Source organism: Mycotypha africana (assembly GCF_025528875.1).
Source record: "Mycotypha africana strain NRRL 2978 chromosome Unknown BDF20scaffold_2, whole genome shotgun sequence".
Taxonomy (NCBI): domain Eukaryota; kingdom Fungi; phylum Mucoromycota; class Mucoromycetes; order Mucorales; family Mycotyphaceae; genus Mycotypha; species Mycotypha africana.
In genome coordinates, this window is record NW_026515726.1 from 2,314,748 (window position 1) to 2,337,196 (window position 22,449).

Below are 22,449 nucleotides of genomic sequence, written 5' to 3' on the forward strand. Positions count from 1 at the left end.
AACAGAAACAGAGTTAGCCGATATGATAAACGAAGTGGACAAGAATGGCAATGGAAAAATCGAATATGAAGAGTTTGTCGCCATGCTTTCCAGGTGAGTAGTCGTAAAACAAAAAAAAAAAAAAAGTACCGTCGTGGGCTATTTCGAGCATCTGCATGTTCAATCCAATGTTTATCAGAAAACGTAGAGCATCCGAAATACAAGAAGAAATCAAAGAAACATTCCGCGTATTTGATAACGATGGTAATGGATACATATCAGAAACAGAACTGCGACATATCATGGCTTCAGTGGGTAAAGTACATACTTACAAAAAAAAGAAAGAAAAGGAGTCTTTGCGATTTAACTTCCAAGTGAGGTTCACCAATATTATAGGTGAGAAACTATCTCAAAATGAGCTGGACGCCATGTTACGCGAAGCTGATGTAGATGGTGATGGACAAATCAACTATGAGGAATTTGTAAAGATGCTTGTAAGTTTAACATGACGGAAGAAAGAAACTAGATATGTTGTCGTTGTGGATAAGGCATCGGTAGTTCCTATGTTGACTTGATACTATTCTTTGTTGTCTCGAATATAGGCAAAATAACAGGCACTTTTCTTTTTTTTTCTTTTTTTAATTATTTTACTTTTTCATACTTACAGCGAAGAACGCGTATCAATCTATGATTGGGAGCATTGCTATCATTGCTATAAGCACGATACACCGATATTCCTATTCAAACATCAGGCACAAATCGAATAAACCCTTGAACTTTTCAAGTTTTTTGTGAAGACCCTGTTTCAAGGGCAATAGTAACCTTCTAAAAGTAATCATAAATTTATTCGATGTTCAGATGTTCATGAAAAGCAATGCTACTGTTAACAGTCCTTTCTTTCAGTTTAATCTAATTTTTCTCTTCAAAAGCAATGACTAGCAGCTTTATCTAAAACCCAATCAATTCCATTAATCCATATCCAATAGTGGCTATACATAATGTCGAAAAGATACTAGAAGGAACGCCATTCTTTAGGAAATCCTTAGTACTTAGATAAGGCTTTCCTAATTCGTTTTCTTGAGAAATAGCATTCATATTGGGGAAGCCTGATACGGGCAACCCCATCGCAGCAGAACATACTAAAACAGTACCCTTTCATTTAAAAAAAGTATACCAAAAAAATTAAAGTCAGTAAAGACTAACCCTTTCTCTCTCGCTTTCCCCCTTCATCTTTCTCAATATATAAAACTATAATTACCATGACAAGCAATCTCGGTTGAGGATTCGCTAATTGAGATCCTACTTCTGCCACAATAGGAAGGACAATCAATGCTGCCACTGTATGACTAATAAAGGTTGCGATACACAAGACCAGACAACTAAAAACAAACAGCACCTCAAAGGCAGAGAGACCTTGAACCATCACCTCAATTTGAGAAGCGATGGTCTTCAATAAACCAGAACTTTCTACCGCTTTTCCAAGGGCGATACCACCCATAGCCAACATGATGACGTTCCATAAAAAGTTGTTAAAGTCGTCCTTGGTCAGCAATCCTGGACCGAAAAAGGCAATCAATGGAAGAATAGCAATGACGCCCATATCACCAAAGATATGATCGTAAGAATGTGCTAAACACCAAAGAACAATGGTAACAATTGTGACGCCAATGACGTATATCTGGGTGCCCGTAATAGGATCCGTACTGGCGCGGATGGTGTGTATCTGGGGTGTTTGTTTTTCTGGGTTGTAGTTGTAGACTAACCACAGCCAGATAATGAGGTTGCCAATGATGCAAAGGGGTATCGAAATGATAAACCATTCACCCCACGAGGGTGCAGGTTGCATATTTTGGATAGCAATCACATTTTGCGGTGAAGAGATAGGAGAGGCCATGCCGCCCAAGTTGGATGCGAGTGCTATGCCGATAATAAGACAAGGACCAAAAGAGGAATCCTCAGGAAGAGTACGGAGAATGGGCTGAATAAGCGAAAAACATAGCACAGGTGCAGCTACATTACTTATCCACATACTAGCTATTGTAGCCACCATCATATTAACAAAGAGTACACGGTTCGGTCTTGTACCTGCTTTCGACAAGACGACGGTCGCCATGGATTTAGCAATACCAAATTTACTAAGAGCTCCCGCGATGGCAAAGCCACCTAATAATAGCATAATCACTGGAGAGAACATAGCAGCAAATACACGTTTTGTAGCCTCTTGAGCACCCAGCCGAGTATAGTAACCATCATCAGACCGCATCACGCGTAACGTAATGACAAGAAATGGCACCAGAAGTGCTGTAACGAATAAGGGCATAACCTACATGCACGTATGTATATATAGTGGATGTAAGTGATATACATGGTCTATCTTGATTTCTTTTTTTTTTCCCTTTATTTTTGCTCTAACCCCCTACATGACCCCTCTTCTTTGTTTATGTGCGCCAAGAGCTTTTTTTTTTGTACCATCACCCCACGACCCCATTCCTTTCTTTAACATACCTCACCTGCCCACAACATACTTGCAAACACAAGTATAGCTAAGCATCTATTCTGCTCCACTGTATCAAATAATTCCGATCGTAACAAAATGACAAAGATTGCAATACAAGCGATCGAATATAAGACATTCAAAATTTGATCACGCGTAACCTGTAAAGCACCAAAGGGCGTCCGTAGTACCGACGCCTTTGATTCACTCAAGCCAACAGTCTGGGTTCGTCTCTCTTGCCCTATCATATCTCTCCACACAGTGTTTCTCTCCCAAACAATATGTTCTCTCAAATGCGCCTTCAACTCTTCTATTGCTATATCTAAGTCATTTCCTGCAGCCAAAAGTGCGTAAGCTCTCTCTGTCTGTTGAATACGTTCATTCAATCGAGATTTGGTATTGGATTGAAAAGGATATGCACTCGAGACATATGTTCCTGTATAATAGCGCTTCAACTGACTATTGGTAATTTTATCGTATTTCTTCAAGATTTTCGCAAATGCAGTCAGATTGAGTGCCACAAAAGATTTCAGTTCTGATAGTAGAACAAATAGATCAATCGTTCGCTTCTTTAGCTCAACAACATCATGAAGAGCCTCTCTAGACCATTTCCTTTGCATAGTCTCCGTAATAGCAGGGTTCATGTCTGTCACATTTTTCGAAATGATATTGGCTGGTAAAAACGAATCTCCTTCGACATTGGATTCTCGACGTGGTAGTTGATAAGTATTGCTTCTCACTCTTTTTGTTGTCCCAGTATCCGCAGATGGTGACTGCTGTTGCTGCTGTTGTTGTTGTTGTTGTTGCATGGATATGTTATTGTCGGTGCTGCGACGGTGCCACTGTGGAGCAGCATCATCAGTAATATCTTCATAGTGCTTTAGCGATTCCAACTCGGTGACAAGCTGGTCCATTTCATCGTAAAGCTCGGTTTCCTTTTTTGCATAGAATTTTGATATCCTGTCCAGAGATTTATTCAATGCGTCGATGAATTGTGCGTTTTGCCTTTCTATAGGATTATCATTACTGATGAGTGCTGTATGTTCACTAGGCAATAGTCCTCCATTTTCGAGGTCGGTAGATAATTGATGCCCTTTGTTTCCAACTCTGTCTTTTTCAATTAAGTAGACTAATTTTTTAAGATTTGAATAGCTGTTTAAGGTAAAGGTTTATTAATAAGATGGTGCTTTTTTAATGCTTTAATGTAATCCCAACTGTTTACTGCTATACTACGTACGGCAAATAATAATCTGCCCAATCTGGAACTGCATTGAATTGTAGTTGATGCGAGAACTTCATTCTCTTCTAATATAAATATAATAAATGAGATTTATTCGTAGCTTGAATATGTTTATCTGGGTATTAAGAGTAATAAAAAGGAGAGACAGTAAAGGGAGAAGAGAAAGGGGTGGTATTCTTTTAAGGCATCACCCTCATCAAGAATTACGGAGTCCGAAAATTAGCTTTTGCCTGTGTTAACCAGTCGGGGAAGATCTTCTCTTTACAGCCAATAATAATTTTTGCATTACGGAAAAGCGAGGGGAGAAAAAAAGAATTAATGTGAATTGATGTCTTATCAAAAAAAGGTATGTAGTGGTATCGCATTAATCTGTAGTTGGAAGGTTTGCATGAGTTGGATCTGTCAAGCTATCAGACGCTGACCCTTTATTCTGGAAGTACTTGGGCAAAAGTATGCATAATAGAATGACTCCAGCAACCATAAACAATACTATCAACTTCAAGCCGGACGAGCACCTCCATCGCCTTACTGTAGTACTCTCCTTTACAGTATAGTTTTTGCACGCTTCTATATCTGAATTATTTTTCCTGTTGTTTCCCATTTAAACCAATATCACGACTAAGTATGTTAGCGCTATGGGATTTTAATAACGGTCTCCAACGCTGATCGAGAGCATCAAGTCAGTAGGTAAAAAAAGATAAAGCGCAAAAAAAAAAGCTGTACTCTTTTATCATTAAATATATGACTAGGAATGTTATGATCCAAACAAAGCAGCATAGGTAATAGAGGAAACTGATATGACAGAATGACATATGAGCAACGGGACTTCGCGAAGCTCCGTTATCTTATCGAGAGGACCCTATTTCTTCTTCTCAATTAAAATTAATGGACAAACATTACTGCTAAAGCAGCTTTTATATGAAATTTTTACAGTGTCAATAATGGGAGAATTGTTCAAATATGCCTTAAACTAGAAAGAAATAATGTAGGAGGTGCAGCTCGATCGTCAAGTTGCTTAGAAGGGGATGACAGCACTTTTTTGTCAGTTCATCTCTCATAATTCTTTTTATTTTTAGGACCAAATTTTTATTAATATATAACTTTGTAGCAGCTTCTGAATAACTCAAGTTCTCTCTTAGGCTTCGGCTTTTCGGTGGATATATGCCAATTCTGGCTCGCTAACTTGCATAAGCTGACGACACATAAAAGAAACGATTTTCATATTTTTCTCCTGAAAGCGAAATAATAAGCCAAGTTCGATTGATCTTACGTTACTCCTGCTTATTTATCGTGTTGTCCAGATGCTATATACAAAGAGGATTTTAATGAAGATATATTCAGCTTTTTCGTAGCCAAGTAGAAAAATATAATGAAAATGTTCATAATAGACGTTTAAGGAAATACTTTCGGATCATCGTCAACAAAAAAGAAAAAAAAAAGAAAAGGTGTTTGTAATATGTCTATAAAAGCCAATACAGTAGTATTGAAGAGTTACCTTTTTATGCTAAAATATCGTCAAAATTAGAAATGTTTACCAGGCATGGCTAGTCATATTGACTAGCATAGAAGGAGATTCGTTTTCGTGTTACTGTCTTTCTATATAACAAGTCCCTATCCAATGCTTTCTTCTGAGTTGCCAAAATCGATCTGTACCTCATAAGAATGCTTGAACAGAAGCGCTTTAATGAAGCTTGTCGTAAAGTCTAATTTTTGCATACAGTACGATTAGCTTTATGTATTCGGTTCGCTTAGGACTCTAATATAAAGCTTAGAGATCTATGCAAACAGGATCTGTAAATGCCCAAGTTCATATTCTTTTCTCTCTCCGTTTAGTCTTCCTCTTCAGCCTTTCATATGACTTTGTGAATTCAGATGTTTACATGAACTGAGCTTAATCTCTTTCTTTTTTGTTGGTTAGGACAAATTACTATGCATGAGTACACAGCATACCTTTGCGGAAAGAAGAACTTCTTTTGCTCTCCTTTGACAGCCCGATTAACTCCTCCTTTCACTATTTTTGTCATCGTCACTTGAACTTCTTTCCAACTACAAAGATCCTTTCCCTCTTCATTATTGATACCACTTTATACAAAGTTTCTTCTATTCCATCCTTCTAGTTTACATTCATTTGATACTTTTGACTATAATCTACCTCACTCATTTAGTTCAACTTATCATTAATACTTGACATTCCTTAACAAGTTCCAATAATCCTTCTTTATATTAGCCCTTACAATAAACCCAGCATAAGTAACTATGACAGTATTAGAAACAGTATATGCAATCCAAAACTTTGAAGCAGAAAATGAAGATGAGTTAACATTTCAAATCGGCGAGCCTATCAGTATCCTACAGAAAGATGATGGTTATAATGATGGCTGGTGGAAGGTAATAATCCAATTTTTTTAGGTGCTTTTACCATAAGACTTATGGGGCGGATCTTTTTAGGGCGAGAACACACGTGGTGATATAGGCCTCTTTCCGATGTCTTACACTACCTACAAAGAACCACTTAACTGTCAACAAATCGCACAACTTCCTACACCGTCTAACTCGGATGTCGTAATGACAAAAAAGGGTGCAGCCCCTATCAACTTAACAACAAGCTTCTTTAACGGCAGTAATAACGAAACAAGATCTTTAATGGAGCAGTCATCCTACTCATTCACCTGTCCAACAGGTCCTACAACAGCAGCAGCTACAGCAGCATTGTCGAACCATCTTGGTGGTTTTAACAACGTTGCTATCCGTAGATTGGTTATCAAAGCTTTGTTTTTACCTGCTTTGCGCTCAACGCCACCTGAAACATGGAATGTTAATCAAGTAGAAATCTGGTTGAATGCTATGGACTTTCAAAGCGTAGCTACGAATTTCAAATGTAAGAACATATACTTTTATACTTATCCAAGAATAAGATGCATTAAAAGTGACCCCTAACGACCAAAAGAATTGATCGAACTCTCATACACTCTTTATGAACATTCATTTCGTCCAATTCTAGGTCAGGAAATTACAGGGGATATTTTGTTAGAGTTAAATATGGGGTCTCTGAAAGAGCTAGACGTGCCTACATTTGGTAAAAGATATAAAATTCATACAGCCATTCAAATTCTTCGAAACGAATGTGGACTTAAAAATCAACCGAAACGTGTATCTGTCTGTTCTCCCACTTGCTTTGACGATTATCTTACCAACGAAAAAAGCTCTCATTCACCTGAGTACTCTATATCGTCTCACACTAAACATTCAATTACAGAAAATACAATCTTCATGACAGAAAATAAATGCCATAAGCATCGTAAAAGCGTTTACAGTAGCAATGAAAAAGACAACTTTCACGATGATGGTAAGAACATATCTTCTCTCGAAAAGACATAGTCAATCAAGATTATTAATTGAAGTCTTCTCTTTGTAAATGTTTAGATACATATCAATTATCTCCGAGTTCATATTCTGGCTCTTCTCCTTTAACTCCAACATCAACTGTTGATATAGCAGATATGAAGCAGGGCGTAAGTCAATTATCATTAAATAAAAGCTTCAGTCTTTTCTTATCATTATTTCTATCAATAATCGAATTGATAGTATTTCGAGCATTTGAATGGAGATGAAGAAACATTCCTGTCTGCAGAAAACAGGTATAGACTCTCAGTTCATGTTCTATGATAGCTGCTTATAGAACTAATATCAAAATTACGAACTATTACAGTAATATGTATACGATCCAACAGACACAATATAACCAAAGAATAAATTCAGCGAACAGTCGAAGCTCTTTAGACATGTACTGTTATGAAGAAACAGAAAATGTCTCACCTGATATGGAAGGCTGGCTCTATAAGCAAAGTTGCAAATATAAAAAATGGAATAAGCGATGGTTTGTCTTGAAAGGTCCCAATTTGTTTTATTTCAAAAGCCCAAAGGTATATTTTATATGGGAAGCATGCGTAAAAAGTCTATCTTTAGCTAACGATTCTTTTTGTTAGGATGTCCGTATGAAAGGTATCATCAACCTGAGAGGCTACAAAATTGTGGTGGATGAGACAATTCAACCTGGTACATTTTCATTCAAAGCACAGCATGAACAAGAGCGCACCTTTTTCTTCTATACCCATATAGAACAAGAGATGAAAGCCTGGATTTCTAGCTTGATTAAAGCAACGATCTCAAGAGATTTTGCGGTTCCTGTTTTGAGTTCAAGCATTATACCAACCGTCTCGCTTGAAGTAGCTCGCCGTATGCGACCTAGACCTCCTTCCGTTTTACTGCATCGAAAAGGAGGGGCAGTTTCGAAATCATCCCCAGTTAATTCTTCATCGTCTAAAGCTCGCAAATCAATTAAAGGCACCAGCGGCCTCATTAATAGTAGTGGTAGTGCTGGTTATCTAAACCCCCGTACCTCTCCTGATGCAAGTTCAACATCTATCCTAACAGCTCTTACAGGCTCAAACTCGACACCTCACACAATGACCACCACAACATCTTTACGGATAACAGAAAAAGAAGAAGAGGAAGATTCATGCGATTCATTCAAAGATACTGAGCATGGTACGAGCAGCTCTATTGGAAATGACGATGAATGCGATCAGTTTCTAGTAGAAGAAGAAGACAGTGATGATAGCAAGACATTAACATTATTGGAAGTTTTGAACCAAAGCCATAGTATTACAGACGAAGAAAATAGTCGATTGCTTTATCAAACTAGAGAAGAGACTTGTAACCAAAGCTATGATGACATACTTAGTATAGACCAGAAAACCTTCATTGATGCATCATTCTGGTCAGCTAAGGAATATATAACCTGGGTAAATACAATTTGTACCAAATCAAAGATCTGTAGTCTGAAAGAAATACGCCAAGGCGACGTTTTGAAAGAGATTCTCCAACATATAAGCGGCAAACAAGTGAAGAAATGTGCCTCTCCCATAGTTAAGGGTACAATCAGTATGTTGATGCCAGACGGTATCGTAGACGCTTTTAATTTTATGACAATGGAGGGAATTGAGTTAGACGATCAGTTTACCATTAAAGGTAAGCTTCTGATGACACTAAAAAGAATGATCTATTATCACACTAATAATGCTTTCTATCTTTAGACATATACAGTGGTAAGGAAGACAAGATTATGCTGCTATTGAAGTCTATATTAAACTGGTCTACAAGCCTGCAAGATTAAAAGCGCCCGAACGCAAAATCCAACATTATTATAATCCTTAATAAACCAACTTGTTTCCTGGTTGTCAAGAATACCTTACATAAACGATTCTTTCCATACTGTTATAGCTACAGCAATTGTAGTTAATTTGGGGCAGAGCTGCTGATTGCTTTTCCCCATGAGACCCAGTTTAAGTATTATGTGTCTTTCTTGTGCTTAATAGATATATACCTATATGCATGAACATCATCTTGTAAGCTGTACTGACAAACTTGAAGTGAAACTACTGCTTCAATTTGAAACTTTCTCTACAGCTACTTTTTTAATGACTTATTATTTTTTTCTTAAACAAAAGACATGCACTAAACATGATATGTTTTAAGCTTTTAAAGACTTTTCTAATAGCTTTGCAGCATTCAGATTGGCACCTTAATTGAAGTGCTCATAGAATCAGCTAAAGGTTGGAGCAAACTACTGAGTTCGAAATTGTTGATTATCATAATAAACTCATCTTCTAACTCTAGTATTTGAGCAAGGATGCTTTTTATCACATTGCCCTTCAACTGATTTTTCACATTTTTAAAGCAATTAACATTTACACGAGCAGACGGTCCGTTTCTGATTACAGAGTATGCAATACTTTGGAAAATGTTGGATAGCAGTTTTGCTTCTGAATTGGTGTTTTGTGGAGTGTCATACTCATATAATGTCCAGAAATTGTATGGGCGAAACGCTATATTGCAGCAATTGAGCTAAAAAATCGACACTGACTATATGTTGATAAGCAGTGAAATTTAGACCTGGCCTGTCTTTGATACAGATATGTTTCTTGGTTTATGGATGTGGCTAATTCATTTTCTATCAACAAATTTGCCAAGTTTTATTAAAGCAACATCAATATAAATCGATGTGTTTTGTGGAGGAGTAAAATGGCTTGTGTTAGAACCTATTTGAATGCTTAGACTTGAGCCTTTGTCCAATCATAAACTATAAGTTGCTAGTAAATTGAATGCTGTAGTTTCAACTTTCAGTTTCGTGGTATTGTCTTCTTGTACTTAAATCAGAGTGATCTAGCCATATTTACTTTCTTTTTCCGGATAAGAAAAGAAATGGATTGCTGTTGCAATTCTTCGTTCGTGATGTGCATCGGTACTCTTTAGACGGCCGTAAGGCTCAACACAGTTTCGCAGAATAGCAGAGGACTGTTCTACTAAAATAGCCCCTGAAAAAAGTTGGGAAATGGCATATCTGTATTGTGGGAAAATTAGCCAGTCTATGTTGATACTTTCACATATTGACTTTAAAAGTTCTGTATATTCATGACTCAATATGCATTTGTAGAAGGGGCTGGTTGAGCTGAAATGTTGGAGCAACTGATTTCTATCTATAGCTGTGCTTTCCTCTTTGCACTTTTAGTCGTTACAGGAAGCGCCCACTGCCCAATCGGCTACTGTGGTATTTGCTTAGTTGGAATTGATAACTGTTATAAGTCGATGACTATGAACTTAAGTGTTTTTATTGTTCTCCAGATGAAATAGAAAGATTATTTACTCTGTGAGGTTTAATGGGAATTATATTATTTGAGGCCGCGTATGCTAATCACTAATTTTAGGTTCAGACGCTCGATGTGATTATTATACTTAGGCCTGTATTTCATCATATGTTGTACATAACCTATATTAGATGCAATATAGATAGACTGTGGTGGAATGTATTCTCTACCTGGTTGTACGTAAACGAGTATTGTAGTTGTTATCTCACCAAACGCGTCAGCTGGTCAACTAGAACACCCTGTATGTTTTCTATAGAGATGAGGAAATGATAGGATTTTCCATTCAGTGACGACAACATAACTGCTTCCTAATAGAGAGGTTAGAAGTGTGATAAGCAGATTTTAGATTACGTTCATACATGTGAAGCTGAGGATTGTTGACATCGGTTGATTCATTGATACAACCCCAAACTCATATGATGATATATCTTTCTTATTCATCTGTGATTAGAATACAGCTATAAATAAACATATTTAGCGACATTTTATAACGACTTTTTCAACCAGTATAGAGCTCAGTTTTCTAATGAGTCAAGTGATGCAGGTCATAACTGAAGATATTGCTCGTAAATCTGGAGTTTTCTTTAAAACCATCCAAAGAGAATTGCAAGTTTATTGTGTCATGATTGCCTATCACTCCCTTTACTATAAATGAATCAGTTCATACCCTAAAAAAATATTGTGATTTATTACGATCTACAAGACATTACAGACACACATAATTTAAGGCTGCGGATAGAAGTTTCTATGAATCGCATAATTCCAAACTGATATCTCTATGCCGTACAACGATTTCCCTTGAACTATTCCTTTGACCATCAATGTCTTTGTAGAACGTGACCAATGTTTCCGTTAAAAACCGGTTGGCTCCCTGGTACTTTTCAACCAAATGCCGCTGATATCCATCGAATACACTCACAAAAGCGCACGCCACTAAATCTCTGCACATGCACCGAAGTACGGACTCCAGTTTTGAACCATTTTCTTTTCTATTGAAGTTCCTTCCAGCCAAAGCATTGGTACCATAACGACTCATGAACTAGACAATCGGTTACATCCAACATAAGAAATAGCCAACATTGCTCACAGACAATCTTGGCTAACCACTGTTGGAATGGTTGTACGCGCCTTCAACAGTTTACAAGTGACAGTGCCGTTATCCTGTAGCACGCACGCATTCATGGCACCCTTTCTTTTTTTCCGCTTCGTCCACAGTAAGGAATTTTTATCCCTTTTACACCTTTAGAACTGCCCCAAAATATTTTTGGCAGATAGCTATTGTGGTGCCCATTAATTAAAAAGAAGTATCTGTCAATCCAAGCTCTTTATACGTATAACGATGAATCTTTCCGACGTATTTCAATCTATTGTCCTCCCCACAAGTTGAGATGCGGTATTTCTGAAACTCATGTAATTTTCCAGCTAGTCGCCGATAAAACTCCATCGGCAATGGTTCATAGGCTGCTTATTCGGTTTATCCAAAATTTTCAATTTTTGAATAGACCGCCAGTCTGTAAGCCAAAGACGAAAATGAGTTGATTCGCTAACACCATTAGCCTCCGGGCAATGAAAGGCGTTTGATAGTAACCTCTCTACATTTATATTTTCAAAAAAAAAACTTTTATGAAACAAAAATAAAACGAAAAGTAGTGCCCCAGAATTGAGTAAATAAGTGTAGAATTTCTTTTTATTGTTTATTGGCATAAAAATGTGATAAGTGGATAGATTCAGCTTCAACAGCGTTTTCACTTATGAAATTGTTGTATTGCAAGCTGTCCGGTTTTTCCATGCATTACTCTCATTGTTCTGTTTATTTTGCTTTGTTTTATTTGCTTCCTTTGATTTGCTGTTGGCGGATATTCTTGTGCCTTCAGCACTGTAACTGGTGGTATTGCTACTACTTCCCTCATCTTCAGTTGGGGTTCTCAATAACGTTTCAGAAATATTGAACAACTGGTCTCTGGGTAAATACTCAGCAAAGGCATAGTCGTACATTTGATGGGACAGGAACCAGAATTTTACATTAAAAGATGGATCTAAGGTCCAATTTTTTGGATTCCGTACATCGCCTCCTGTGAAGACAATCGTTTGTGTTAAGTACTGAAAACATTCATCCATATCGTAATAATCCTGAAACAAAATGAGTCGGTCGCGAACGGAACCCGCGGGAACATAATCGATTCGAATATCATGAGGTATTACTCTTTGTAAAGCAGCTAGTGGTGATAGGTTGAAGAGAGTTACATTAAACAATGTACCCTTTTTGTTTGCTCAACTCAAATTCCTTCTGCTATAGCAGTAACTTACTGGGTAATAAAAAGACTGGTGTTATACCGCCCAAAATACTACTCAATTTCAATTGAAGTCGAACAACGTGCAACGCTTGAATTGCCGGCATGGCCATCAAGTCTTCTGGGTTTCTGAACGGTGGTGATTCCAAACAAATATCAACGACCGGCTTTTGATGTATAGTTAATGCTTGCGAATTACTATTAAACATATTATTACTTTGAAAAGTGGAAGGAGTATCTGCTGTCTGTCGCTGGTAAGTATTATCCTCAAATCGTTGGATGTATGCAGATTCTTCCGATGAGGAAATTATCGAAGTCGACGACTCGTGTCCTTGGGGCGTATATGGAGTATCAAATGATAATGGAGGTAGATCCGATGGAGACGTTGTTAGAGTCGACGTAGGGATTATTGTTGAGGGAGAGATATTATCATAGTTTGTGCTGTTCGACTTTAGTCTTTTTGCACGAGGAAAGGTACGATTTGGATCCTGTGTCGCTTTATTTAAAGTAATGATCTCATCCTCAATATAGGCCTGATAAGCCGAAATGATATGATCGGCATCGTCTATCTTCCTTTTTCTACACTGTATAAATGGTGTATGCTCAACACTAAGTTGAGCCGCTTTATTGAACTCCATTATATGTTGTTTTTCCAACATCATGTCTAACAGTGCTGGTGTTTGATAGGCCTCATTGACAATCTCTCGACCGTAAGGTTTACAAAAAGGCTTTTTATATTCCCCATGACTATTACTAGGGATAATGCGAGATTCAGACCAAATTTGAGGGACAGAGCCTCTAAGCACTAAGAAAGCAAGCGTTAAATGCAGAACGCAAGCCTTCAAGTATTTGGCTTCATATTGTGTGATAGCTAACTGTTTCCGAAGTTTCTTTACTTCTTCACTGTAAAATTTCCATTGTTTTTCTCTCTCCTCTCTTTTCTGTTGCTCTCTTTCTCTGAATGCCTTTTGGGCTGCCCTATTTTGCGCACGTCTCTCTTGAATAGAAGGCGGATTTGGTTTGCGTCCAGGCTTTTTCCTTTTACGTACTCTTTCACCTTGTTCATTTTCAATGCCGAAGTCCGATTCACAATCAAAATATTGAAACGAGAATCGATTCTTCAATTTGTTTTCGGATGATCTAGCATTACTGACTGCAGACATGGATCAATCTTCTTGGTACAACAGATCGAAAAGATTGGAAGAGATCGGCTAGAAGGTCTAAAAACTGATAAAGTACTTAGCTCATGGGAAATTGCGGGAACTGCAGTGCTTCCACAAGTAAAATAATTGGTCAGCCGAAATTAAAGGAGACAAAAACCAAAACGAAAATATGTGCCAAGTTAGCGTTAGGTTTTTCGTTCTGAAGATACAAAGTGTATGGCTGCATCAGCTGCTGCGCAGCAGTTGGACATCCACGCTCGAACAGCTTATAGATGGTTTAGCCAGTATAATGCGTGTCCTTACAGTATTTTTGACCGCTGTAGACAAGAGGTCGTCCGTGAATCTTAAATGAAGAGCATGAAACAACAGTTATTTGCTACATTGATGCTGATCCCTCTGCTACTGTTGTTGAAGTGATTGAGCAGTTACTGAAGCAATTTCATGATCATTCCATTGTCAAGTTCGCGGTGTGATGTTGTGAATAATTCTATATAATTACTCCTTCAATACTTCTATGAATATTTTTAACAAATATTATCTCCAATGGTCCGTATTATCAGTGGTATATCCTTATTCTTTTTTAACTGACGCAGCACAGTCAATAACTTCTTGAAAAGTTAATGTACCCTCTCGTTAAAAAAAATGCCCATGTAATGATTATAAAGTGAAAAAAAAAAGTATTTGCGACTATCGCAGCATAATTAGAAAATAAAAAGAAAAAACTGCCGCGACGACTGCAGCTACTGCAATTATCGCAACAACTACAAATAAACGTATACGGTATGCCCGCGAAAGACCAAAGACATGTACTTGCAAACAAACATACAAAAGATATATAAATGATTATTGGGCTTAACCATCCCCCCCAAAAAAAATAAAAATAAAATAAAAACAAAACTCTTCGCGTGAATATGAATTGAAGAATAACGATATCAATGGTGTCGCTTCAAATGAGAATGGAATAAAATGATAAAATCAAATATATGAAGTTTCAACTGGCATAGCTTCTTTCGATCTTTGATGTCGTGAAGAGCAGATCAAATATTGACATAGATAAGGTTGGTGTACGACGACTCTTGGTAGGCTCAGCATTACTAATTAGGACGCAAATTCGATCAAAGGAATTAAGTAGCTTTGATCATTTTTAGTGATCCCAGAATGAATGCGGATAAGCATTGCAGAGAGTCAGGAGCTGGGATTACAGCCAATTTAATCAATCCCGCGAAAAAAAAATCACTCGGCCTATTATGTGTATACCCAGTATGCCTTTCATTAAATGCATGTCCAGTGCTTCTTTGCCTAACACGACCACTTACAGCAAATTCTACATATCAAGTGATTGTCTTGATCTCGCGCAGCAGACTTGCTGCTCCGTATCCTACATCGACCACCCACTTCACGCCACTGGATTTCGTGATACAGAGATCAGATGAACTGTTTAAACCACTCATAGATTTATCTTCCAACGTTGACTCAAACGTATATAACAGCCGTTATTCGGATTATCAAAGAGGCCAAACACCCATGAGTTAATAGACCGAGTGCAAAGTTGGTTTACATGACGGCCGTATTATCAACCGTCCTTAGTGAACTTGAAGAGTTTTGGCTGCAAACACAACGATATCAACTTGGTATCCGCTGCTTACTACCAACTATCTGGCTTGTAAAACATTGATAATAGCTACCATAATTGTTACTCTCATTCAATGGCATTAGGTGCTCCTTGGTGCCGTACTTCTCTTCAACTGAATCTAATTGAATTCCATTTGCCATAATTAATGCCCTGTGGTTGTTGGGAAATGACGAGTTCTATAAAACAAAGACTGTAATACTCATGCACGTACAACCAGACACACGGTCTATTTGTATTGAATCTGATATAAGTTTATGTACAATATAACAAGATAGAGACCTCAGTAAATAATCACACATGAAGCATTTGAACCTCAAATTTACTGAATAGCATACGATTCCTGTCAAAAATATGATTCCTATTCAGACCTGACAAAGTGAATATCGGCATATAGCCGTCGCTGAGAAATAAATAAGGAAAGACCATGCTAAAGATGGCCTTAATATATATATGTATCAAATGATTTGAAGTCACTTGACGTGGCCTAAACGAGGCTACTCATTTTAACTCTCTGTTCGTAATGGTCAGCTATTGTTTGAATCATTGCATTACTGTCGATAACATTAAATATTTGCTGCTTGCACACAAATCATTTTTCTTTTGGGCAATACTACCAGTACAAATAAAAGAGATATGATTGTATAGTGTTGTTTGAAAAATTTGCTGACTCTAGTAATTTAGATCTCTAATCAAAGCCTCAGGTTCACTTTCATTAGGCCTATAAAAGATCAAAGTGCTTTCATTACAAGAGAAAGACAGTATCAGGTCTATGTTAAATCGGACCGTATGCTAAAAGAATCAGGAAGTCTCGACGGAAATCTTTACGGCATAGGCCAATTGAACACAGCGATATAAGCTATATAATGATAAATAGTTAATATATGCTGTTTTATGTCTATCAAGCAAAGGACTAACTGCGCCAATAACAATCATATATTTCATGTAATTGGCTCTCCTTTTCTGCTTAACCAATTGACATTATTGTTATCGTCAGTTACTTTCCTACATCTTTTAATACACGATATGTGAAATAGCAAGAAAGGATAAACTTAATACCAAAGACGTCAGTCAATACAAAAAAAAAAAAAAAAAAAAAAAAAATCATGCATTTATATAGCACATTTGAGAAGGGCATCATATATTTTGGAATATCTGCCAAAGGGACTAAAAACATACAGCACATACCCCTTTTGAGAAGCCGAAAAGAATAAATGAGGAGATGGGTTCATACAGATAATATGACCAACATACAACATTTTATGTACAGCATACGACGGATAAGGGGTAACATTAAAAGAGAAGGATAGGTCCCTCACTTACGTTACAATTTGTAACGTTTTCATGTAAGAAACACAGGGATAATGAAACGCAGAAACCAGTTACTTTATCAACTTCCAGGAGAAAACAGCAGTTAAGAAAACGACATATATGAGTTTTATTGAAACAAAAAAGTTTCATATACTCTATTAAACTTACAACTAAGATAGCCTTGAATAGAATTCATCTATACTTATGATTGCGAACTGATTTCGATGGATAAGTTAATAATTCGAGCCGTATATAAATAGGGCTGCCAAAAAAATTGTTCAGCTAGAGTCCAATTTTTCCAAACCGTTTAGTTATTCTACCATTTCATTATACATCACTTTCAAATGAAGTTTACGATTTTCTTTATCGCCACTCTACTCACATTCACTGTGACGTTGGTTAACGCAAAATGCTCTTGTGATCCCGCAGACACAGACTGTCTGGCTGACTGTGGTAAGTAGAAAAAAGGCTTGAGCTAATGAGCATACTTTTCAAACTAAAGAGTAACAACATTCATCTAACGTAACTTACTATGTAGTCACTAAGGCAAACAAATGTATTACGGACTGTCAATCAAATTCGTGTTATACTCGTTGTATCAAAGACCATTGGCCTGGCGGTGATTCCAAATCGCAAGAGGATGTAATTTCACCTTCAAAGCCATCCAACGAGAGTGACAGCAACAACAAGGATAACAAGCAAAATACTTCAACCTCTTCCATCTTGATCGGTCCCGCCCCTACTGCTTCTGCCAGCCAGCCAGGACCCTCTAGCCCATCTGGAACGCCGAGCCATACTCCAACTTCAAGCAATCTTCCTGCACCTAGTAATAGCTCCGCTAACAATTACCATATCTCGAAGGTCGTCGTCGGCTTTGCTGTTATTATTGCTGTATATTTTCTACAATAGAGCTAATGGTTTGGAAGGCATACCTTTTATTCTCTCATTAGAACTACTATTTTACCTTTTTTGATTATCATTATAGTCATTAACGTTCTATTTATTACATACTACTAAATACTTGTTTTTATTAACTAATAAATGCATATTGCACATACACGGGAATACTATTTTAAATATACAAAATGAACAGTGCAATAATTTCAGTCAATTTCTACTGGTCATTCACCAGCATCATCCACGTAGCCAAGTAATTTGGCACAATGAAGGTGGAGCAGCTGTCCGTACTGGCTTTCTCTCACAAAAATATTCGTTCCAATGTAGCGGTGACATTTCACACAAACTGTTTGGTTATCCACCTCAATGGGCCCGATGACTCCATAGAGTTTGAATAGGTCACTGCTCACCAGAATGTTTTGACCTCTACTCAAACCTAATTCTATCTTATTATCATCGAGGCTATTCGTAGACCTTCTTAATGATCGTATTATGAAATCTTGAAAGAGTTGCACAGGCCAATGGTCGGGTATAAGTTCAAGAACCTGGAATAGACAGTATTAATGCTCGTGAAAAGAAGTTCATCTCGTGTGATTTCATAAGCATAACTACTCACGTTAAGGGTATCAAAATACATTCCTTGAGTGTTGAGTAGATGAGCACTGCGAGCCATCGTTACATCACTGGCAAAAGTAATGGGAGCAACGTGTCAATTAAATAATAATCAAACTGCTACTTTTCTGTATATATGTTCTTTTTCGCTCGTACCTGTCCGGTGCAGCTATGTAAGACTGCAACAACATAGAAAACAAGGCTTGTCTTTCAGTAAAGTTCTCTTTTGAGTGTTGGGTATCGTCGCATTGCAAGGGTAGCAAAGGCTTATCTTTAAAAGATCCGCTTTCTGCTGTTGGAGTATGAGGTATCAATCCAACACTTTGACCGTTCGTGAGGCAATATATTTCTGCACCAGCAAAGTCTTGTAAATCCCGCACTAAAATTGTCAAGGCTTCTTTGTGGTCGCCGAGCTAAAGACACAAAAAAGGCAGCAGATCGATTAGACTCATAGCAGCCTTCCAAGGCTACGCCTGTTTCTGTTGTCAAACTTACTCTTCCACGAACAATAGCTTCCTCAATGCTCAACAACCCCGGTTGCTTCATTCTTTCGAACAGCACTGCAGGCGAATATACACCAGACGTCTGGAGTAAATCAATTAATTTTAGATGAAGTTTGATTACATCTGTTTGATGTTGCTGTGAGGCAAGATAGCTCACAAATGTACATTGTTGTGTTTGATCCTCTGCTTCAAGGGCTTCACTGCCATCCTCTGAAGAGGATGTTTTCTGTATTTCTTTGAAGCGTTCAACTATAAAAAAGAGATGACACAATATAAGAACGGAACATTACAGGAGAGTATAATTATGCAAAAAAGACAGAGAAATGAGGAAAAGGGAAAGGCCTACCTAAAGCTTCTGTGTCACTGCGGCTATCTGATTGTAAACAATAGTCATGTATGTCTTTTAAGTAGTTGAGCGCTAATTTTGTATGGTAGTCAGGTCTCTCGCTCTTCTTTGTCAAAACTAGGTGTTCGAGGTATATTTTTGCGCCTTCAGAGCTGTCATCCTCTAGCTTCTCTAATATCTCGTCGGGATCCATTTCCTTGGATCTGGGTGAATTCATAAAGATTTCAACACCCTCTTTCGCATTTTTGCTAGTGATCCACCATGCATACTGCATGATCACTGATAAAGATAACTCTTTTGAAGGAGTATCTTGTAATAAAAGCTCTTTCATGCTTTCTAATCCATTTTTAAAGTTTGCATCGACCATTTCCCCTGTATAGAACCTATTAAAATGAAAGCTCACGATCAACAACAGTTTTTTAAATTCAAAGAGATTGAAACATCTTTGCTCTTACTTTGCCCATAAATCGAGCACCTTTTCATACATATGCTTCGATTTATACATTACAGATAAAGCATAGAATCTCTAACAAATAGAGGGTAAGTATACGATATCGAGGGGTGGGGGGGGTGGGAGGGAGCCGAATACAGATAGATCATTTGTAGGGTGGTTACCTTTGCTTTCGTCAATGCCTTTGCACAATCCTCGATACTGCAATGATTGGATTGTTGTAACAATTCAAGAATGGAGGAATCATCTTTTTGCGACAAATATATCTTTAGCAAAGAGGTATCAATGACGGTGCGAATGATTTCGTTATCGTCTGATAAGGATGCTCTCCATTTATCGCGTTCTTTCTTTAAATAGTCAAGCAAAGCATCTCTGGCGTTCATTAACAATACACGCCGCATCTTTGATACGTCTTTGGCAAGCTGGGATTCATCGTTTGTAGGTCCTCCGGGTTCAGAAGCTGACTCTTTCAAGTTGTCGTTCACGATATCCTTTATTGTTCCTATTGCTTCGAGTACGTGTCGCACGCCATCGTAAAGGAGTACGGGAGGATACTCTTCTAGCCATTTTCCTTGCGATAGCCCTTCAAACATATGCACTACCACGCGTGGATCGATGTTTCCGTTCGACAGCAATGAAAAGGCATCCTCGTAAAGCGTCTGCTTTAGCAGTAAAAGGCCGGCCTTTTGAAATGTGTAATTCAACTCTGCTCGTAGCTTTTCCGTGTGTACGGTGCTATCCGTGGACAGGGTGTTCTTTGTGTGTTCTGCCAACTGCAGCGCTTCTTCCAGCGAACCTTTATCGAGCAATGCGTCCGCTTGTACGACGAAGGGGGTCGTTGTTTGGGCCATGACGGTTTCTTTCCCATAAAGAAGAATACGTGCTGAGGCGCTTGAATAACGAGCCGTGTCCCGTCGTAACCGATTGTCCAATTCTGCGTCCTGCAGGTGTATCCTCTCGTGGGGCCATGGCCGTTGCTTTAACTTTTCTGCTATGTCATTCATCCATACAGTGATGCCGTGAACAAACGTCATTCCCTTGGCTTGGACATCGGGATCCAAGGGTAGTGTCTGTACAAGCGTTTGATCGAGGATATTGTGCACCTCGATCGTCTGGTTGGATAATAAGGCGGCAGTGTAGGGGAATTCGATGCATAAGGCTTGAGGATAGCTGGACCATTGTAGAGTGCCTCGTATAGCATCGCCGTTGGCGTTGACAAAAATGCCAATGGCTTGGTTGTCGGCACTGCCGTTCACAATGACGAATTCATCTTTTTTCACAACGGCTACTTTTGGACAAGGTACGAGCGAGCTGTTCGATGCTCCTCCCGATAAAGTGGATGTTGCGGGCACGCGCGGAATGGGTGTCAAAGGCGTTACTGTCGCTTGTTTCAAGTGGATGAGTTTGTATTCCTGGTGATCGGCTAGACAGACCATGCGGCCATATCTTGTCACCGTAATGGCATTATCGGAGAGAGGCATTTCCTATGAATTTATCCCATTGATTTTTTTTTTAATAAAGTCTGTTCTGCTTTTGAAAAAATAGCTTTTTTTGCCTGCATTACCTTTTTCAAATGCACTGTCTCTCCTATTTTGTAAATTTGCATCGTTCGTCTTTTCACTACCACCAGTTCCACTGTCCCATCTTCTCCAATCCTACCCTCTTCACCGACGTCATGCGAAAAGCAGAATACGCCTTTGATGGGTTGTATGAAGGATGCTGGGATGGGTTCAAAGAAGGGTAATGAAAAAAATAAGAGTGTTGCATCTTTTTCGGGACGATAAAAGAGAGAGAGAAAGATGGTTCAATTTCCATATTTTTGCGCTTGGGGGGTTTGGCCAAAAAAAAAAAAAAAAAAAAAAAAAAAGGGTGAAAACTTACCACAGAGTACGACAGCTCTGGAGACTTGAGGTAGCAGCAAAATCTTTTCTACACTTTTCTTTCCCAAATTCAAGTGGATTCTGTTTTCTAAGCGAGTCGGAGACGACGATTGTAATGCCTGATAGCTGTTAGAACCATACTACGTGTTTGTGTGTGTGTGTGTGTGTATTTAAAAAATGATCATCTTCAAATGATCGATGCTTTATTACTTTATAGAGCGATGCAGTGTCCTCAACAACATAATGTAGGACAGTCCCTTTGGATGTTCCACAGTATATATCCGTTTCTATGTTCAAGGGATCAAAATGGAGACAGATACGTGGAGAATTTTAGGATTTTCAAATTTCGGTAGAATTCATTTTTTTTTTGTAGGAATGCAATATGTTATATGTGTCTAGTACCCCAAGCGCTTACGGCTGTAATATGGTTGTCTATTGGTTGAGCCTGGCTGATGGTAGGCGATGTGGGTGCATTGCCATTTGGATCTGTTCTTTTTGGCAAAAGTGTTGTCGATGTAGGTGAGGTAGATGCTTGTTCTTGTACTTGAGAAGCCTTTACAATCGTCTGCAAGGTGTAAGGCGTGTAAGGCATCTACTTTTAACTGCTGCACAAACGCTTTTCCTTTGTATTTTTTTCGAGAAAATGATTGTACAAAAAAATAAAGGGTAAAGGCGAGATTTCCAGGTCAGAATAATGCGATGAAAATTATCCGATTTTTTTTTATTTCTGTTTCCCTTTTTCCTTCAGTCCCTTTCATTTTTCCACTGTAAAAAGTAAAACGGGCCATTTATCAATGATAAAAATTTCAAAATATGCTGTAAGAATAGAATGATACGGTTGAATAGACGCTACAGACACTACATTTGTTCCTTTCCTTGTATAGATGATGTCTATCTACGTAGACAGCTATACACTGTTTTTCCAAAGGCTTTTTCAAAAATTAT

General features: G+C 38.1%; 7 protein-coding genes across 7 annotated transcripts; 3 read left to right on the forward strand and 4 right to left on the reverse strand.

Annotated features, from left to right (window-relative positions):
* Positions 1-105: 105 nt before the first annotated feature.
* Positions 106-788, forward strand: BDF20DRAFT_853918 (uncharacterized protein). The gene is made up of 3 exons (XM_053080159.1): positions 106-294; positions 376-473; positions 582-788. The coding sequence occupies exons 1-3, from the start codon at positions 156-158 to the stop codon at positions 588-590; spliced, it is 246 nt and encodes an 81-aa protein (XP_052939483.1). The 5' UTR covers positions 106-155; the 3' UTR covers positions 591-788.
* A 139-nt stretch (positions 789-927) lies between these two features.
* On the reverse strand, positions 928-3,772 carry BDF20DRAFT_910651 (SPX domain-containing protein; the record flags this gene model as incomplete). Its single annotated transcript, XM_053083729.1, has 4 exons — positions 928-1,131; positions 1,238-2,302; positions 2,485-3,625; positions 3,711-3,772. The coding sequence occupies 4 exons, from the start codon at positions 3,770-3,772 to the stop codon at positions 928-930; spliced, it is 2,472 nt and encodes an 823-aa protein (XP_052939484.1).
* A 2,197-nt stretch (positions 3,773-5,969) lies between these two features.
* BDF20DRAFT_832992 (uncharacterized protein) lies at positions 5,970-8,889 on the forward strand (the record flags this gene model as incomplete). Its single annotated transcript, XM_053078595.1, has 8 exons — positions 5,970-6,101; positions 6,162-6,591; positions 6,715-7,059; positions 7,137-7,225; positions 7,299-7,351; positions 7,423-7,636; positions 7,700-8,744; positions 8,810-8,889. The coding sequence occupies 8 exons, from the start codon at positions 5,970-5,972 to the stop codon at positions 8,887-8,889; spliced, it is 2,388 nt and encodes a 795-aa protein (XP_052939485.1).
* Positions 8,890-9,284: 395 nt separating this feature from the next.
* BDF20DRAFT_832993 (uncharacterized protein) lies at positions 9,285-10,861 on the reverse strand (the record flags this gene model as incomplete). Its single annotated transcript, XM_053078596.1, has 3 exons — positions 9,285-9,601; positions 9,953-10,277; positions 10,772-10,861. 3 exons carry the CDS (start codon positions 10,859-10,861, stop codon positions 9,285-9,287), a joined length of 732 nt encoding a protein of 243 aa, XP_052939486.1.
* Positions 10,862-12,406: 1,545 nt separating this feature from the next.
* BDF20DRAFT_807786 (uncharacterized protein) lies at positions 12,407-13,388 on the reverse strand (the record flags this gene model as incomplete). The annotated part of the gene is made up of 3 exons (XM_053076554.1): positions 12,407-12,636; positions 12,728-12,952; positions 13,190-13,388. Coding segments are annotated over 3 exons (654 nt in total), but the record flags the coding sequence as incomplete, so codon positions are not given.
* Positions 13,389-16,968: 3,580 nt separating this feature from the next.
* On the forward strand, positions 16,969-17,735 carry BDF20DRAFT_853926 (uncharacterized protein). Its single transcript, XM_053080160.1, has 2 exons — positions 16,969-17,268; positions 17,354-17,735. The coding sequence occupies exons 1-2, from the start codon at positions 17,160-17,162 to the stop codon at positions 17,722-17,724; spliced, it is 480 nt and encodes a 159-aa protein (XP_052939488.1). The 5' UTR covers positions 16,969-17,159; the 3' UTR covers positions 17,725-17,735.
* Position 17,736: 1 nt separating this feature from the next.
* On the reverse strand, positions 17,737-22,256 carry BDF20DRAFT_970210 (uncharacterized protein). The gene is made up of 11 exons (XM_053085010.1): positions 21,907-22,256; positions 21,715-21,791; positions 21,506-21,623; positions 21,189-21,391; positions 19,789-21,108; positions 19,629-19,699; positions 19,174-19,556; positions 18,820-19,076; positions 18,481-18,737; positions 18,329-18,395; positions 17,737-18,257 (listed from the first exon to the last, which is right to left on the reverse strand). The coding sequence occupies exons 1-11, from the start codon at positions 22,094-22,096 to the stop codon at positions 17,937-17,939; spliced, it is 3,264 nt and encodes a 1,087-aa protein (XP_052939489.1). The 5' UTR covers positions 22,097-22,256; the 3' UTR covers positions 17,737-17,936.
* Between the last annotated feature and the right edge of the window lie 193 nt (positions 22,257-22,449).

What these genes read in the sequence shown, in the direction of transcription:
- BDF20DRAFT_853926 (XM_053080160.1), top strand. Translation starts at nt 17,160, where the DNA reads ATGAAGTTTACGATTTTCTTTATCGCCACTCTACTCACATTCACTGTG. An exon ending in AGACTGTCTGGCTGACTGTG is followed by an intron (nt 17,269 to 17,353) that starts GTAAGTAGAAAA and finishes CTTACTATGTAG; the next exon opens with TCACTAAGGCAAACAAATGT.
- BDF20DRAFT_970210 (XM_053085010.1), bottom strand. Translation starts at nt 22,096, where the DNA reads ATGCCTTACACGCCTTACACCTTGCAGACGATTGTAAAGGCTTCTCAA. An exon ending in TACAGCCGTAAGCGCTTGGG is followed by an intron (nt 21,792 to 21,906) that starts GTACTAGACACA and finishes CCTTGAACATAG; the next exon opens with AAACGGATATATACTGTGGA. An exon ending in TACATAGCTGCACCGGACAG is followed by an intron (nt 18,396 to 18,480) that starts GTACGAGCGAAA and finishes TACTTTTGCCAG; the next exon opens with TGATGTAACGATGGCTCGCA.
- BDF20DRAFT_853918 (XM_053080159.1), top strand. Translation starts at nt 156, where the DNA reads ATGTTCAATCCAATGTTTATCAGAAAACGTAGAGCATCCGAAATACAA. An exon ending in ACATATCATGGCTTCAGTGG is followed by an intron (nt 295 to 375) that starts GTAAAGTACATA and finishes CCAATATTATAG; the next exon opens with GTGAGAAACTATCTCAAAAT.